General features: G+C 35.7%; 1 protein-coding gene across 1 annotated transcript in view; it reads right to left on the bottom strand.

Annotated features, from left to right (window-relative positions):
• LOC143239710 (CD109 antigen-like) overlaps positions 1 to 14,972 on the bottom strand; it is a 97,713-nt gene extending 82,741 nt beyond the window's left edge. Inside the window, exon 1 of the mRNA XM_076481120.1 lies at positions 14,567 to 14,972. Coding sequence (XP_076337235.1) covers positions 14,567 to 14,769 — 203 coding nt within the window. The 5' untranslated portion in view covers positions 14,770 to 14,972. The remainder of the gene's footprint in view (positions 1 to 14,566) is intronic.
• Between the last annotated feature and the right edge of the window lie 3,609 nt (positions 14,973 to 18,581).

Genomic DNA, 18,581 nt, shown 5'->3' with positions numbered 1-18,581 from the left:
TATGAAGGACAAAACTATATTTATTTTTATTATATACATTCGTAGAATAATTACTTTAAAGGACACGAATGTTTGTGTAAACCGATGTTTTAGGTGTATATGTTTTATATCAAAAAAACTGCATTTCTACAGGTAATGTTTTTTTCATGCTCAGTGGGTTGCGTCTCAGTTTCGGCATATATTTCCTCATTGCTATGTATTATACATCGACAATATAGTTACGCAGAAACTATAAATATTGACTATATTCTCACACAAATCTCCACGACAATCCCCAGCTGCAGCTTAACATTTTACATTCCAAACTAATGTGATCAAATAATCATTAGCTACAGTAAATCATCATGAACCGCATCAGCTAATTATTAGTTATGTAAACTATAATTACAATGTATAAAGTTTGCTATCATATTAAGAAATCCTTTGCCAATAGTTGAGCATAAAAAATCTAGCAAACAAGATACACGAAAAGTAGAAATTTAAATACCTGCATATAGGGATCGTATAAAATAAACAAATAAGGCTGGGTATGTTGTTGATATTAAATACTCAAACTACAAACCCTTATTTTGACTCCAACAAATTTAATTTTAGGAGACGTCATGAGGACAGAATAGTGGTTTGTAGTAATGTTTACAGTATTTGACGTCTTGCTTCCTGGCCTTTTTACAATCCCAATTTCTAGTTTTTAAATTCCAAATTTATTTATCTTGTAATATTTGGACTCGAAAAATGTCAAAAATTATTCTGAACAAAAATATTTTATTCTGCGTCACGGACTATATTTTTTTAACTGAAATACCATAGAAACAATTTTCAATGCCAGATTTTCAAACCGCATTGTTTAATTTCGTAACCAGTCACTGAAGGTTTTTAAATCAGAAGTGATTAAGAACAGAATTACGGAACTTTTTTTTTAATCGCCAATTTGTTTTATTGCTAAATGCAAATGATTCTTCATGGGCTATTTGCAATGTGTCCATCGCCAAATGTTTGAGCCATAAGCCCTTGAGAGATTGATTACCGTAGAGAAAGGACCCTTAGCCACAGTCCGTAGCCCAAGAGGCCTGGATTTCAATGCTACAACTTAACAACTGGGCAATACCTGGCAGTAAAAGTTTGAAATGCTAACTATATTTAAAACAGGAAACACAATATTGTGTTAGACCAAACGAGTCTTTCTTGTTTCGCTGGGTTAGGGTTTCACGTGCACGACACTTCCAAAATAGCTCAAAATACGAGTATTTGGGTTGGATTGATCTCGAATTTATAAATGTTCGACAAATAGTTTAACCTAAAAAAAAAACTCCTTTACAAATTAATTTTGCTTTATAACCAATAACATACACTTAAAAAAAAAAACACGTATTTCTGTGATGATATATTTTGACGCTAAATATTTTCACACGCGATCTTCCGTACTGAACAAAAGGTTCGTCAAACAGTAGCCGTACATACCAGTACATGAAGCGGGCGACATTACGTTACGTGACAAAATACAAAGCTTTAACACAAAGCCGTTCCACAGCCATAATTCGTTACAACACTTATAACAAGGCTAAAAATAAAAATACGGAAATGTTTCACTTTTATTGACCAGAATGAAATCAACTTCTACTACTCTTTCGAGTTATAAAATATCTTTACCAGTTTCAGAGATGCTAGCCAAAACAAGAAGTGTCAAGCGAAGGTTTGTTTGTTTTTCAATTTCGCACAAAGCTACTCGAGGGCTATCTGTGCTAGCCGTCCCTAATTTAGCAGTGTACGACTAGAGGGAAGGCAGCTAGTCATCACCACCCACCGCCAACTCTTGAGCTACTCTTTTACCAACGAATAGTGGGATTGACCGTCACATTATACACCCCCACGGCTGGGAGGGCGAGCATGTTTAGCGCGACGCGGGCGCGAACCCGCGACCCTCGGATTACGAGTCGCACGCCTTACGCGCTCGGCCATGCCAGGCCTGTCAAGCAAAGGAAATGTTTCAAAAGATTAATTGTACGTTTGGCGTATTGCTGTGGAGTTGACATTAGAAGTGCTTCCTGTTACATATAACACATTTTACTTCATTGCTGTCACATTTGAAAGGCTTTGCTTCATTATTGTCACACCTGAACCACGTAACATTTGGTAAATAAAAAATGTTTATTAGGGTTAACTCAGACTGTGATGAAATTGGCTCCTCTTATTATAAACAGACTTCTATAGACTATCTAACAAATAAACAACTTCAACTAATTAGTGCTGAAAGAAAAAACAACAAAGATTTAATGTGTTATATCTGACATTCTGACACACAACACAATACTTATCTCTCATAACTAATACCTCAGTTCTTTCCTATCATATTCAATGTTTTCACAACTGTATCTTTCTTACTGTAATGCAGTGTTGGCAAAAAAGTTTGGGTTTCTATGCAATGGGGTCCATCCACCACAAGAACAGAGCTCAGGTTCACAAAGTTGCAGAGAGCATTTGTTTCTGTTGAATGCCACCGTCACTTGTCATTTTACTGAGCACAAGAAAAGATGGCTACCGAAATGTTTTGTTTTTTTTAATTTCTCGCAAAGCTATATTAGGGCTATCTGCGCTAGCCGCCCCTAATTTTGCAATGTAAGATTAGAGGGAAGGCAGCTCTCTTTATGCGTTTTTTTCGTTCATGGTCCTATCTTCAAAATATTTCTTTTACTAAGCCCTGTTTTTGTGAAACTTCCTCACAAATAATAATACTACCTTTTTCTTAATAATATATTTTTCTCAGACATACGAAGATTGATAAGTCGATATTAATACTGATATGAAACTTTAGGAATTGCAAAAAATGAACTATATCTTATAATGTACTTTTGAAATGAAGCATATATGTATATATATATATTCTACGATGCATGCAGGAGATATTGACGTGACAGAGAGACAGACATTTGACTGTTGTATACATAAAGTATCCGCGCATTTTATCTATTATGGGTCATGAAGATCGCACTGTTACAAAAGCAGAAAAACGAATCCTTCCAAAATTATTAAACTTTTTCAAACGATCACGTTGATCACTCTTATTTACCGAATGCAGTTCAACGCGAGGCTTAACTCCAACATAATGTAAACCACTCACAGCTACTAACCCGCAACGAGTTATATTTATTTTGTACAGCTTGGTATTTAGCTGCACTGACACATAAATTATGCCACCAAAACGGTTCTAGGAACAATGTTGAAACAGACTCTAGTGAAAAATCGCCACATTATTTTACTCATTCAAAGGGAAAAAACATTTTGGAAAATGACGACAAATATTACAAGAAAAAATTTGAATGTTTCAAATAACCCGTGGTTCCTAGCGTTTATCAACCCAATGACTGGCAAAATCTATGTAAACAAGCTCACACCCCAGTGGTTCAATGGTACGTCTGAAGAATTGTAATGCTAAAACCAAGGGTTTCAATACCCGTAGTGGGCATAACACCGATAGCCCATCGTGTAACTTTGTGCTTAACAACAAAACAGGAAGCTTATGGATCAGCAGATGTTTTTATTCAAACTAAAACCATGGTGATTAGCGTAAAACCAAAACAATCCATCACTCATAAAAAATTTCAACTGTCTATATTTCTTAAATAACACATGAAATACAATAAAACCCGTAACATTAGTTAACAGAGTGATCTGTGATCATAACACCCAAAAGTGTTGAGGATATTTCCTCAATCAGATATGATCCAAATAACTCAGGTGTCCGTCACGGAATATCAACTACAGTGCTTAGATATGGAGCGCTTTAACCCACGGCGTTTCAACACCTACTATCAATCATTGTTTTCAGCTGGTTATGGGCATGGTAGTCACTTTCTGAAAAGCTTGAGATCTTAAAAGGGCATCACAGCAGATATTTTGTTGTTCAGAACCACCCTTAATTTCTATCCTCGTTAGACAACCACCAGCCTTTATACAATTAAGCAGGAAACATAAGCCCTTGCCTAAACAGTTCAGGACTAACTGAGCACCCATCCTCCTCCCTTGTCAACCTCATTAAAGCTTCGAAGGCGGAGACAATATACATACTGTTGCAATGTTGCTCTTTCGTAGGCGGGTTCTCTTAAATTATCTGGTGAAATTAATCCAAATGCCATTCCACGCAGGGATAACAAATTAGTTTGTTTATTATCTTATGTTTCAACATGCTAGTATTCACTTTGTTGTACATTCTAGGCTTAACTTTACAGGATAACAAATTAGTTTGTTTATTATCTCACGTTTCAACATGCTAGTATTCACTTTGTTGTACATTGTAGGCTTAACTTTACAGGGATAACAAATTAGTTTGTTTATTATCTTACGTTTCAACATGCTAGTATTCACTTTACTGTACATTGTAGGCTTAACTTTACAGGAATAACAAATTAGTTTGTTTATTATCTTACGTTTCAACATGCTAGTATTTACTTTATTGCACATTGCAGGCTTAACTTTACAGAGATAACAAATTAGTTTGTTTATTATCTTACGTTTCAACATGCTAGTATTCACTTTGTTGTACATTGTAAGTTTAACTTTACAAATGACGACAAATGAACTATACCAAAGTGAAAATAAAAGTACTTGTACTTCATTTGGCCTGAACGAAGACAAACTTTGGCCAACATAACACATACTTTGACTGATTCACTGTACTATCCTTCAATTATCTTTTCTGATCCCTGCATTTAGTCCACCCTCAAATGTATCAGAAAACCAGATGGAAAGTAGTTAGAGCTTTCTGGACCTAATTTAACGTCATCATTATGGATAGCTGCTCCCTCTAGCTAAAATATAAATTACAATACTAAAAATACAGTTTATAACAATACATCATCGCTTGTTTTGAAGTGAACGTTATTCCGCAACGAATTAAAATGGAAATAGTTCAAACTTAATCTCAACACACATAAACTTAGAAAAGTTTACAAAAGTCTAATCTTTCACAATACTGTTGTTTTCACTAAATTTCTCGCAGGCCGAGCTGGACCAGTTAGGACCAAAAATTATCAGTCAATACATTAAACAATAAAATCAATATTTAAATAGTTTCCCTTTCTTCAAATCACTTGCAATTTCTGCATGGCTAAGAAGAACAATACATACACACAAACATGAAATAATTACGATTTGTAATGTGAAGTAGAAATATTTCCTTTACAAACAAAACGAAAACTGGTAATTAAACATTCTTGTGTACATACTGTTGTAATCTTTGTTTTTAACATTTTAATTTAGATGTTTATTTAATATAGGAAGTTTTCCATGACGTAATGGTGACGCAACTTCTAGAAATTTCCAGTAGTACACAAAAAACAAGTAACATGTAAAAATGCAAGAACCAGTTGATCAGTTCGTTATCAGGTAGTGATTTTGGCAGTGAGAGTTATTGAATCCTTTCAGCAATGGTCAAATTAGCCAGCGAGATAGGCGTACATTAGTCTGGTAATTATGTTGAAACATTGTTCATGAGGTTAGGCCTGACACTATGAATATATTCAGTAATGAAAGGTTCGCCAGTTATTGAGTAAGTTAATACTTTATCCTTAGTGTACCGAACTTCATACTATTTTAAGAGACTAATTCAAACGAATACGCTCTACGATGCAAAAGATACGCTTGTTTGTTTGTTTTGAATTTCGCGCAAAGCTACACGACGGCTACCTGCGCTAGCCATCCCTAATTTAGCAGTGTAAGACTAGAGAAAAGGCAGTTAGTCATCACCACCCACCGCCAACTCATGGGCTACTCTTACACTAACAAATAGAGGGATTTATCGTACGTTACAACGCCTCCACGGCTGAAAGGGCGAGCATGTTTGGTGTGACAGGGATTTGAACCCGCGACCCTCAGATTAGAAGTCGAGCTCCCTCACCACTGGCCATGCCGGTACACAAATATGAACATATCTTTTTCAACCTTGTGACACTTTGACATTTTGTTTTGCTTATGCAATGTTTGTTAATGAAGTTAACAATACTTTATATGGACAGTAAACGTGTTGGGCAGGCATATGAAAATCGTTAATATTTTACAGTTTACTGTTTGCGACAGGAGTGACGCCAACATCGTAATACCACCACCAATCCACCATCCTGTACATATTTTCAAAGTCGTAAGGAATCTGGTAAGGAGAATATGCAACTTTCATCAAAAGTTACCCAAACTTTCTTTAAATGCTCAAATTATTGTTTGATAAAAGTTGTGGAGCCAGAAGAGAAATTAGCCATATGCAAAGTGATGTCACACAGTTCTGACAAGAAAGCTGACTATCACGTCACGGAACTAGAAGAGCTGATGAAACTGTGGTCACAAAACTAACGACATACCAAGTGATGGAACCAGAAGAGTAATTCATACTTTGGTACAAAACTAAGGCCATACACGGTAACGGAACCACAAGAGCAGCCCATACTTAGGGACAAACCTAACGACGTACCAAGTGATGGAACCAGAAGAGTAATTCATACTTTGGTACAAAACTAAGGCCATACACAGTAACGAGACCAGAAGAGCAGTACATACATAGATACAAAACTAACAACATACACGGTAACGGAACCACAAGAGCAGCCCATACTTAGGGACAAACCTAACGACGTACAAAGTAACGGAACCAGAAGAGGAGTTCATATTTAGGTACAAAACTAACGACATATAAAGTAACGGAACCACAAGAGTAGCTCATACTTAGGTCCAAGTTAGGGACATATAAACTGATGGAACCAGATGAGCAGCTCATACTTAGGGACAAAACTAGGGATGTATAAAATGATGGAACCAGAAGAACAACTCATACTTAGGGACAAAACTAGGGATATATAAAATGATGGAACCAGAAGAACAGCTCATACTTAGGGACAAAACTAGGGACATATAAAATGATGGAACCAGAAGAGCAGCTCATACTTAGGGACAAAACTAGGGACATATAAAATGATGGAACCAGAAGAACAGCTCATACTTATAGGCAGAGCTACTAAAGTCCTGGATTGACCCTTCTATAAGGTGCAAGTCAACACTGTACAATCGTCATTTATTATTACAGTCATTATTATATGAACTTAATCTGTAAAAAAATGGGGAAAAATGTAGCAGATTGCAGCACACTTTGTCACACACAACTTTTCTACCTTCTCCCATATACTCGTGTTTTTCTTTTCTGGATTCTCCTCTGAAAGACCTTATCACTAAGACTGTTGTACTTGTTCATTATTATCAGGTATTACCTTTGTCCTCGCCTCATTATCTCTATTTTTAATCATTTAACTAATAAGTGTTTACCAACAAGATTAATCTGAATTCTATTCCGAGTACACGACCTCAAGAGCTATGTAGTGTCTGTATGTAATTCTAACTCTCAACAAGAGAATACTCAAAAGTTACGTAACTTTAAAAGTACAGGATGGTCCGAAATTTAACATGTAATGTATACCTCCGAGCTAAAGGAGCTAAATCCGAGGTTTTGCTGGACCTACTCAAATTTTACTATATTCTTAGTATGTGTTTTCTTATAGCAAAGCCACATCGGGCTATCTGCTGAGCCCACCGAGGTGAATCGAACCCCTGATGTTAGCATTGTAAATCCGTGGACTTACCGCTGTACTGGCGGAGGGGGCCTATATTCTGAAAAAACTATGAAATGATAAAAGAGGAAAACCCCATCGAAGAGTCCCCTGGTGAGAAGAAAATAAAATAACAAAAAAAGACGAAGAAGAAAAGGCAAGTAGCCGAAGGAGGAGCCCAAACAGGTGTTCCATTATGAATTCTGTCAACATTAGTATTCAACCTCCCAAAAAACACACCAACGAAATCATAAGAGAATTTTCATTCATTTGCATTTATTTTCATGGAAGAAAGAAGGAAAAACCAAAAGAACATGAAAATAAAGAGAAAAACGACCTGGAAAAGGCCACACCTTTACGGAAAATGTAACTAAAATTGCAATTTTCAAACGATCGTACAATTTCGAGTATTTATGCCTTAAAAAACACACTTGAATATGTGTTTTGCTGTTCTATTTTCGTACTAAATGTCCTATTTCAGTGTTCAAATTCCACAGTTAACGTTCCGTAGAAATCAACAGTATATCAGGAAATTTTGCCATCAGGCGGTATTCGTCACGTGTTAATAATTAAAGAAGTACAAATACGAAGTTTTCAGTACCTTGTTGTTACTGTCATAGTTTCTGTCACTTTAATGAGCGACTGTCAAATGATAACTGTGCAACAAAAAGTTCAATGCGTCGTTTGGCTTGCAGGGTGGCCCAATCGTTTAGCCTCCACGTTCACTAAACATCACTCCACTAAACTTCTTTCTTATATGGGTATGTTAAGGACATCGTCTATCACACTCTTGCAGCAAACCTTAAGAAGCTAAAGACCAAAATAACAGATACCATCGCCACTGTAACTGTGGACATGCTGCAGTGAAAGTGGACAGATATTGAAAATCGGTTAAATGTATTGAGTGCCAGTAACAGTGCACAGATACAGAAGTATTTTAACACGTCAATAAAAACTATTTGAACTCGGCCGATGTTGAAAACTGTGTGAAGGACGTATTTCTTTGGTTATATAATTATTATAATTTTGAATGGGAAAGATAATTTTGGACCACTCTGTATTATTATACTGTAAATATTAATAATGTTTCACAGCATCTTTCGTCTGTCATCGTCCAGTCCAACTGAAAAAAATCTGGTGAAAGTGGCTTCTTGGACAGTGACTTGAGGAAAACACACACAAATAAAATAGAACTGAAAAGCTGCTTTTACGTGCTTCTGATTTTGAATGTTTGCTACTATTGAATTTCACGAAATGCTACTCGAGGGCTATCTGCGCTAGCCGTCCGTAATATAGCACTGTATGACTATAGGGAAGGCAGCTAGTCATCACAACTCACCGCCAACTCTTGAATACGAAACACATATTTTAACTAGAAAATGAAAGAAAAAAAACATTTACGGCTTTCGTGTTTTTAGCAACAAAAAAGAAAATATCGGTAAGATTCTGTTTTTTTTGGGTTTTTTACAAGAATATATTAATGCTGCCTCGATTAGAAATTTCAGTTTACTCACAAATTATTTAATATTAGGATAATTTAACCGCAATTATTTTATTTATTTTTTCGGAAAGACTATTTTATTTCAAACTATAGAACTACGTGATTTGAGCTCAACAACTGATAGTTAGTCTTCTGGCCCGGCATAGCCAGGTGGTTAAGACACTCGATCGTAATCCGAGGGTCGCGGGTTCCAATCCCGGTCGCACCAAACATGCTCGCCCTTTTAGCCGTGGGGGCGTTATAATGTGACGGTAAATCCTACTATCCGTTGGTAAAAGAGTAGTCCAAAAGTTGGCGATGGGTGGTGATGACTGCCTTCCCTCTAGTCTTACACTGCTGACTTAGGAACAGCTAATGCAGATAGCCCTCGAGTAGCTGTGCGCGAAATTCAAAACAAACCAAACCAAATTCGCCTTCTAATCCAACTCCTGGAAACTTGATGAAACCACCGAATATTCCAGTTAGTGGTCGTCCTTTATATGATGAGGAAAAATAAACTAACAAAATAATCTACGCATGTAGTGCGTTATTCACTGCCGTGTGGACCTTGGGCAAAGTATAATGTAATACACCATCCCACCCCTTTTTACCCTTGCTTCTAAGAAAATACTACATAATTTGATAAACTGAATGTATTAGTTATTTGAAAAAAAAGAGGAAAAATATTGTTCTTAAAACTTTTTTTATTATTTTATTATCGAGGTCGTGTCTTATTACACTCGTAAAACGCGTTGGTTCCTCAGCAATTTCCCTTTTGCTCACTGAATAAATCGGCACTGATAGTAAAATGGTAAAAAATGGCTATTCGTCAAAAAAAAACAGCAGCAAATAGAAAATATTCTAAATTTAATTTAAGCCAAGACTTTTCGTTATTTAGTGCCTATAATACAAATAAAAACTAAACGAGAACCAATTTTGAATGGTAATAATGAACCAACTTCAAATAATAATAACAGAATAACGTAGAGAGACCAGCGTTTATAAACCTGGAACACTTGTAAGAAAAGCAAAATTATACCTCTTACTAATATCATTCCAGATGCAGGAGGTATTGGGAAAAACTTGTTGTTCTGACAAGGTCAAATTTGAGGTCATAGTGGTGGTGATTTTATCAAATTCATGGCATGACAATGCCATACCTTATCTGATAGCAGTAACAACTAGCAGGTTGTTTATTTCTGTTGTATTTCTTCTGCAGGATTTATAATAAATATAAAAAAAAAATGTAAGGGTATTCCGGACATTGTTTGCAAAATATTTTTTCCCAGGAACAACATTCCTAATTCGAGAATGTTAGGTTGCCCTATAATAAAAAACTGAAACATATACATCAGTTGTAAATTAACTGCTAGAGAACACTGCGTTGCGTATAAATACACCAAGTTACCAACGTGTTCAGTTACGAACTTTTTGAATGACTTGTTCCCTTACCGATACTCAAGATTCACGAACAAATCGGAAAATTTAAATAAGCTATAGTTATTTATATTTTTGTATCCGCCCCCAGTGGCACAGTGGTATGTCTGCGGACTAACATACTAAAAGTCGGGTTTCGATACCCATGGTGGGCAGAGCACAGATAACCCATTGTGTAGCTTTGTGCTTAATTCAAAACAAACAAAAACAAGCAATTTTTGTATCTCAATTTACAAAATAAATGTTAAAATCCTTTCAAATGTATAGATGCTGTGAACAGGATCTTACCCACGACCTATGTTGCAAACGTAATTCATAGGGTTAGTGTTCGAAGAATTAAAATATTTACTACATACTATAATATTTGGTTCTTTAGGACTCCAAACGTAGGTAAATCAACTATATATATATAAGCCAGTGTGTGTGCCACGTCCTTCTTGATTTCTCGAACTAAGAGAAGTCATAACAGCTAAACTGCATTTATAGGGAAAAAATAATTCGATTACTGTCTGCCCATTATAATTTTAGTGATGGAAATCTGTGAGAGTCGTGAGGGGTGGGTGGTGTTTTGAAACCTTATAAGCATAGTGAGTGTCGGCATAATTAATAAGCCTAAAAAGAAAAACAAAGATGTACTTTGGAATCGCCTAGACTAGAGCAAAATACACAAAATTTATCATGAAAGTAAAAAATTGAATTTTCAACTTAAATGTTTCTGAATTACGTTAATTTATGTTGAATCAATAACGTTTTAAATATAAAAACTCTTTTAATTAGCGGAAACTCTACTTAAGAAATCAACAAATATTTTTCCAAGTTATACTTTTTATTGCTAAGCGACATTACATAAACGTCATTGTTGAAACGCAGTATTACTAAAACGCACTGGCCTTTCCTGTGTATTTGAAATTATTAATCTAACCAATAATTATTCTATGAATACACTTCATGAATGATCTTAATTCTGATTGGCTCTCAAACAAATTTAACGACTGTACTTTTTTGCCTCTTTGTTGGTTAAGCTTGATTTCGTAAAATTTATTACAGTTAGCTGTGAAATGTGAGGTTAGGATATGTTACGTGGTGGGGGTGGTATTATATAGTAAGCTCCGTCATGTCTAATGAGCTATGCGCTGGTTCTATATAATACTCGGTTTTTTTCTGTTATGAAAATGCGCGCGCACTTCATTTAAACGGGCGTAAACAAAAGGTACACATGAATATATTTTAGTACACATTCACGTTAAGAGAATATCAAAGTTTTTTTTTTCCAAAAGGTCTAAAGTTAAGTCATAGAATAATATTATATGTTTATTTATTAATAGTATTAAGTGTGTATATTTCTTATAGCAAAGCACAATGGGCTATCTGCTGTGTCCACCAAGGGGAATCGAACCATTGATTTTAGCGTTGTAAACTCTAAGACTTACCGTTGTTCCAGCGGGGAACAAATCAAAGGGAAGGCAGCTAGTCATCATCACCCACCTTGGAACTCTTCGGCTACTCTTTTAACAACGAATAGCGGGATTGACCGTACAAGTAATGCTTCCAGGGCTCAAAGTGTGAACATGTTTAGTAGCAAGTGGAATCGAACCCCAGATTTTAGCGTTGTAAATCCTTAGACTTCTCGCTGTCCCAACGTGGGACTAATATTAAGTAAGGTAAATTTTAGCCCTAATGAAACTGAAGCAAATAAACGTAGACAAGTTACATTTTTAATGTACGGCATACTTAATAAAGGCTTAACTAATGTTAGGCCTAAGAAAAGTGGACTTATAGATTTCGGTGTCTGCGATAAAAATTATTTTGTATTATTCTAGAAATCCTTATTTAAAGAAGTAATGTCGTGGTAGGGATATCAATTTTACTGCAAACTATTTTGTGGGTCTCTGCTAGTCGTAAAGTAGTACATAGTTTCTGAAGATCTGGTGTAAATCTCTTTAATTTGAATTTAAAGCTAGGTCTAGTGCATTTCTTAATTTCTGTGAAAAAAGAAAGTTTTGAAATCTAATTTGTAAAATACTCCACCAACGAAAAGTTTTATATTGAAGTCGTAGAGGTTCTACAAATACATTATTTTATACTTGAGAATTAAAGTATTACGAGTTTCTTTTTTTTAAATTATCGTCTCTTCAAAATCATTTACATAAAGAAGTCTGCGTAAATTCGTATGTCATTGTTTTGTTTTTTTATCTTCCTTTCGGTTTTATGAAACTTAACAACTTCATATTATGATGCAAGATAAATCAACTGAAAGTGGATAAAAAACTGGTTTATTTACAAAAGTGTGGTAAAAACGTTTCAACCAAACAAGTAGCTACCTTGAGGTACGAACATAAAAATGAACATAACAACTGAACATGAGTCAAATGTAACAAAAACTTGCCTAACATGTAAACACGTCGCTAGGCGCAGACACACGGGTCCCATACCCTATTTGGCGTCTTGCAAAATCAGAACAGAAAAACCACGATCGATATAATAACAAAACGTCGAAATTTCCCGCGCCTATAGGCCTCGACTTTGAATAATTTAAGTACGTAGCAAAGCCTCTGCCAACAAGCAAAGGATTTCAAAATACAAATTACCATCAAAATTTTACTTTATTTATGACACCATATTCTTTTTATTAAAACTTATTTTTCTTTGTGTGTGTATATATACATTTTTTCCCCAAACTAATGCTTAATAATGTGTGCAATATTCATAGATGTGTGAGGGTAGTGTTGTTTCTTGACACCTGTTTTAAAATTTTAATAAATAGGTTGTGTAATATATCCATATATTCATAAGTATCTCATTAGATTGTTTAGGTTTATAGAAATTCTCTTGTAGCCATGTTTTCCTAAATCAACCTTCGACCAAAACGGAGACCTGGCATGGCCAGATGGGTTAAGGCGTTCGACTCGTAATCTGAGGCGTGCGACTCGTAATCCGAGGGTCGCGGGTTCGCGCCCGCGTCGCGCTAAACATGCTCGCCCTCCCAGCCGTGGGGGTGTATAATATGACGGTCAATCCCACTATTCGTTGGTAAAAGAGTAGCCTAAGAGTTGGCGGTGGGTGGTGATGACTAGCTGCCTTCCCTCTAGTCTTACACTGCTAAATTAGGGACGGCTAGCACAGATAGCCCTCGAGTAGCTTTGTGCGAAATTCCAAAACAAACAAACAAAACAAAATCGTAATCTGAGGGACGCGGGTTCGAATCCCCGTCGCACCAAACATGCTCGCCTTTTTAGCCGTGGGGACGTTATAATGTGACGGTAAATCCCATTATTAGTTGGTAAGAGAGTAACCCAAGAATTGGCGGTGGGTGGTTACGACTAGAGGGAAGGCAGCTTGCGCAGATAACCCTCGTGTAGCTTTTCGCGAAATTAAAAACAAACAAACAATCGCCCAAAACGGAAACTTAAAACGATTGCGTCCCCTGCTAGTACAGCGGTATGTCTACGGATTTACACTGCTAAAATCAGGGGTTCGATTCCCCTCGGTGGGCTGAGCAGATAGCCCGCTGTGGCTTTGCTATAAGAAAAACACACACCGAAAACGATTGTAAATAAATTATATCTTCATCTAGTAGCGGGCACACTATATACCTTTTTGTACTACTATATAAACTACAATGCATTTATATAAGAATAATTATTGGTTATTATTATCAGTGTAGCGTAGAATAATGTCCAAAATACATAATTCACATTTGTGTTCGGACACGAACTACAGCGCATTCAAATTTTTATTACTTAGGTTAGACTGTTGTATAGTGTGGTCGTTGAAACTTTAAAGTAAAGAGATATAAATCCGATTCATTAAACATAATTATATTGTTGTATTCTAATTATTACTTTTATTAAAAGTTTCTCCTTTTATATACCTATCCTACCGACTGTCACAAATTATACTTTTTTTTGTAAAAAAATAAATGAAATCTACTATTGTCGTTCGGCTAACTTTGTTTTTAGCCTTAGATAATAATAATAAACTAGACGTTACTTCCTAACTACTTTCAAACACGGTAACCAAAAACCCTAATCTTTGAACATGGCTTAACTGCTAGGCACGTTGTACTTACGGCTCTGTATAAAACCGGCCGGAATCTCCAAATGTTTGATATAAAAATGTATCATCATCCAAAAACGCTTCGTTAGTTTCATCCCATGGAATAAAAGAAGTTTTTGGATCGTTGACAACAGCTGCCACGCGAGAAATAACATCTAGGCTTAACCATACTGCCAACATCAACAGATGGACATTGCACATTTCTGGCCAGTACATGCTTTCCGTAACTAACTAACTAACAAGTTTTGTTGAACAACATTCACCTGGACTCGAAGTTCCCTTTTGCTGTTTACGATAATTTGATTTTACTTCATTTTCAAATTTCAATAAATATATTTTGGAAAGAAAGAAGGACACATGAAAATGTGGCTGTTGTTAACGCTCTCCACTACACTGCTAACGAGGGTAAGTGATATCTAAGCTCCCACAGACTCTAGTTTTACAGATATACTCTCCAACGCGACCGCTAGGTGACGGTACTTTCCAACACAGACAAGTTTTTTGACACAAAGGAAAAACCTATATCCCCAGGCTCTTTTAAAAAGATAAACAAATTTTGAAGTTGGTTCTTTTTCCTTTATTAATATCGTCATATTCCATCCCAAAGCTTTCAGTTGAAAATATAGTATGAAGTATGAATTTCGTTTAGTCTCTGCATTATTCTCTTAAAGAGTTCGTGACATCTTTTTCTGAATAAGGAGAAATTCTTCATGTACTAAGAAATGTCGTTTATAACCAAGTCAGTAATTTGCTATTTTATACAACGAAGTAATAACAACGAATTCGGAGTTTCATTTGTTTTAAGTAACTAATTTACATTTTTATCATTTTTAAAAACAAAGGTTTCGTTTAACTTTATTTTCTAGTTTTCCCAGCTTGGTCACCCCAATTCTCTCAGCGCAACTATACAGACTTATAATGCTAAAAATCAGGTTTCGTCTCACTTCAACAAAAGCAATTGTGTGCAGGGACGTAGATTTTTTTACACCCGATGGGGGAGGGTGATGATTTTTGCAACCACTTATGTGGACTGTTCAATTTGCAAGTTGATAATCTCTGATTACGTGAACCTGAAAGCTGTAAACATGCAGTTACAGAGTAATCTTGTTGCCACGATACTTGCATGTATGCTTAGGCCTACTGACTAATACGAACTATCGCTTAGATTGAAAAGCTTAGAAGCACGCCTATATTAAAGATGTACATTTCGGCTACTGAAAAAGCCTACATCTAGGCCTAATTATGTAATTCGATTGGTAAAAACACTCACAAGAATAAACACATGATTTGTAGGCCTGTGATGCAATTAAACAATTCAACACCAAACTGTAGAGGGGATGATTGTATGCACCATACCCTCCACCTAAAATGAAGGGGGTGTATACCCCATCCCCCCAGGATTTACGCCCCTGATTGTGTGACTTGTTTTTTTTTTAATATAATGGATATGATGTTTGTTCAGTAACAGCGGTTTTATTATTATTACAGAGTTACGGCAATGTATCTTTTATTTTTGAAAAATTAGGTTCTGTTGCCATTATTTACCAAATTTAGCGTGAAAATATATGCGCAGTGTTTGATCTGAAGTGGTTTTATACTGAGTCAAAATCTTAGCTTGTTCATTAATTCTAATGAAAATCAAATCGACAGCACAATGTCTTATTGTTACCATTTCTTTACAGAAGAAAGAAAATAACAAATCGAAAAATAACGTAAACTAATTTGCTATTATAATCAGTGACGTCTTGGGCCTAACTGTTTATAGAGGATTTGTTGTTTTTTTTAATTTCGCGCAAAGCTAGACGAGGGTTATCTGCGCTAGCCATCCGTAATTTAGCAGTGTAAGACTAGAGGGAAGGCAGCTATTCAACACCACCCACCGCCAACTCTTGGGCTACTCTTTTACCAAGAATAGTAGGAGTGATCGACACATTATAACGCTCCCACGGCTGAAAGAGCGAGCATGTTTGGTGTAATGGGGATTCAAACCCCGCGAACTTCGGATTACGAGTTGAGCGCTTTAACCACCTGGCCTTGTCGGGCAGTTTTTAGAGAAGCACAATTGGAAAACAAAGTACTTGTGTTATCAATGGTAAACTCGCCACTCGATCATAGTAAATATATAAATAATTACATGGGGTACCTAGTACTAAAAATTTGCATATTAACAAACTGTTATAATAAGTTTCTTTAAAACTCCCTTGTCCTATGGTGAGGTTCCCCAGCGACTCATCGATAAGCCTGCAGTCTTACGACGCTAAAATTCGGGTTTCGGTACCCGTGAGGAGTCGAATAGAGACAGCTCACTGTCTGACATTTTGGTTAATAATAACCAAACCCAAACTCCAGGTGAAATAGCTATAAGTTTGCAGACGTACAACGCTGAAATAAGAGGTCAGATTCCTCGCGTTGAAGAAATCGCAGGTAGCCTGTTGTATAGCTTTACGTTGAAAACAAAGAAGAAGAAGAACACCATACACAGAAATAAATTTGTGTTTTTAACAAGAACAAACTGCGACATTAACTTCTTTGTGTAGTCAGTTTGATATTTACAAACAAAACTGTTCATTCCGTTTTATATCAATTTCAAAAATATCCCGATGCTTATCTGTAAGGTCTTATGTTAGATGCAGAAAAGAATGCTAATGGAAAAGTCTGTCTCGTTATAACCACACCGTGTGACATGTTAAAAATATAAACGTAAGGAAAGGTAAGTACCACAAGAACAACAGACTGGCTTGTAGGTGATTGTTTGTTTCTTTAGAATTTCATGCAAAGCTACACGAGGGCTATCTTCGTTAGCCGTCTCTAATTTAGCAGTGTAAGACTAGAGGGAAGGCAACTAGTCATCGACACCCACCGCCAACTCTTGGGTTACTCTTTTATTAACGAATGGTGGGATTGACCGTCACGTTAAAACGGCCTCGCGACTGAAAGGGCGAGCATGTTTGGTGTGACGGGGATTCGAACTTGCGACCGTCAGGTTATGAATCGAGTGCTGGCCTTGTAGGTGAAAAGCTTTTCGATAATGCTATCCAACCAGGATCGTTTTGATCACGTGCTTGTTCACTCTAATGGCTGTTGTTTTTTTTTATTAATAATAGCCAGTTACATCTTAAGAAAGAGATGAATAGTTGTTTTCTTCTCGGTGAGAAATAGAGGTAGCTGTTTAGATTCATAACACACACAAACATAAATTAATAAAAGAGAGAGAAACAAGCGTTTCTGCAAACACAATTGTTTACATAGAATTATCCTATAACTAAAAGAAAAAAATAGCCTATACATGTTATATGTAGTTTAGTAACTGAAGTTATGTGTTTTAAAATCTGTGAACGCTATATGAATTATATGTTCTCAGTGTACATCGACATCCATGTAACTATCATGATTATCTATTATTATTATTTTCTTCTTTATCAAACCCCTCTTGTGTTTTCTTTTCATTTTACTTTTAAATATAGAGCGCATTGAATTAACACAAACTTTTATAAACAGGATACACGTTTTACCTCTTTTTTTGAAGAAAACTGTGGTTTAATAACATTTCGTTGTTCGCTGTTAGGCATAAAACTACATAATCAGTTATTTGTACTCTGCTCACCCTAGCGTTAAAAGTCTTAAACCACTTTAACTGCTGAGCCAGCACTGCATGTATGAACTTGTTATTTCATTATTTTCAACTACGTTAATACATCTTATATTAAAATTACCATCCATTTAACGACATTTTAAGACATTTGAAAACTTTGAATGATAATATGTGAGTGCTACAAACTGAAATTTAGCTTTTTTTAAATGTATATCAAAAATTAATGAATATTATGAACCTTAAAAAACAAAAATTCTATATTATTTACTTCTCTTGTAAAACACAGGTTACAAAGTTGACATACTTTCTTTCTTTGAACCATATAGATATAGAAGTACCGTTCTTATAAAATAACCTGTGTAATGTTTTCTATCGTTGGACGTTCTCTTTTGAATTACTTAATAAAAATAACGCCAAGTGCAGTTCATGTAACAAT

The sequence above is a fragment of the Tachypleus tridentatus genome, chromosome 13, assembly GCF_004210375.1.
Source record: "Tachypleus tridentatus isolate NWPU-2018 chromosome 13, ASM421037v1, whole genome shotgun sequence".
Lineage (NCBI taxonomy): Eukaryota > Metazoa > Arthropoda > Merostomata > Xiphosura > Limulidae > Tachypleus > Tachypleus tridentatus.
The sequence above is the reverse complement of the archived record's forward strand: the minus strand, read 5'-3'. Positions and strand labels throughout refer to the sequence as shown.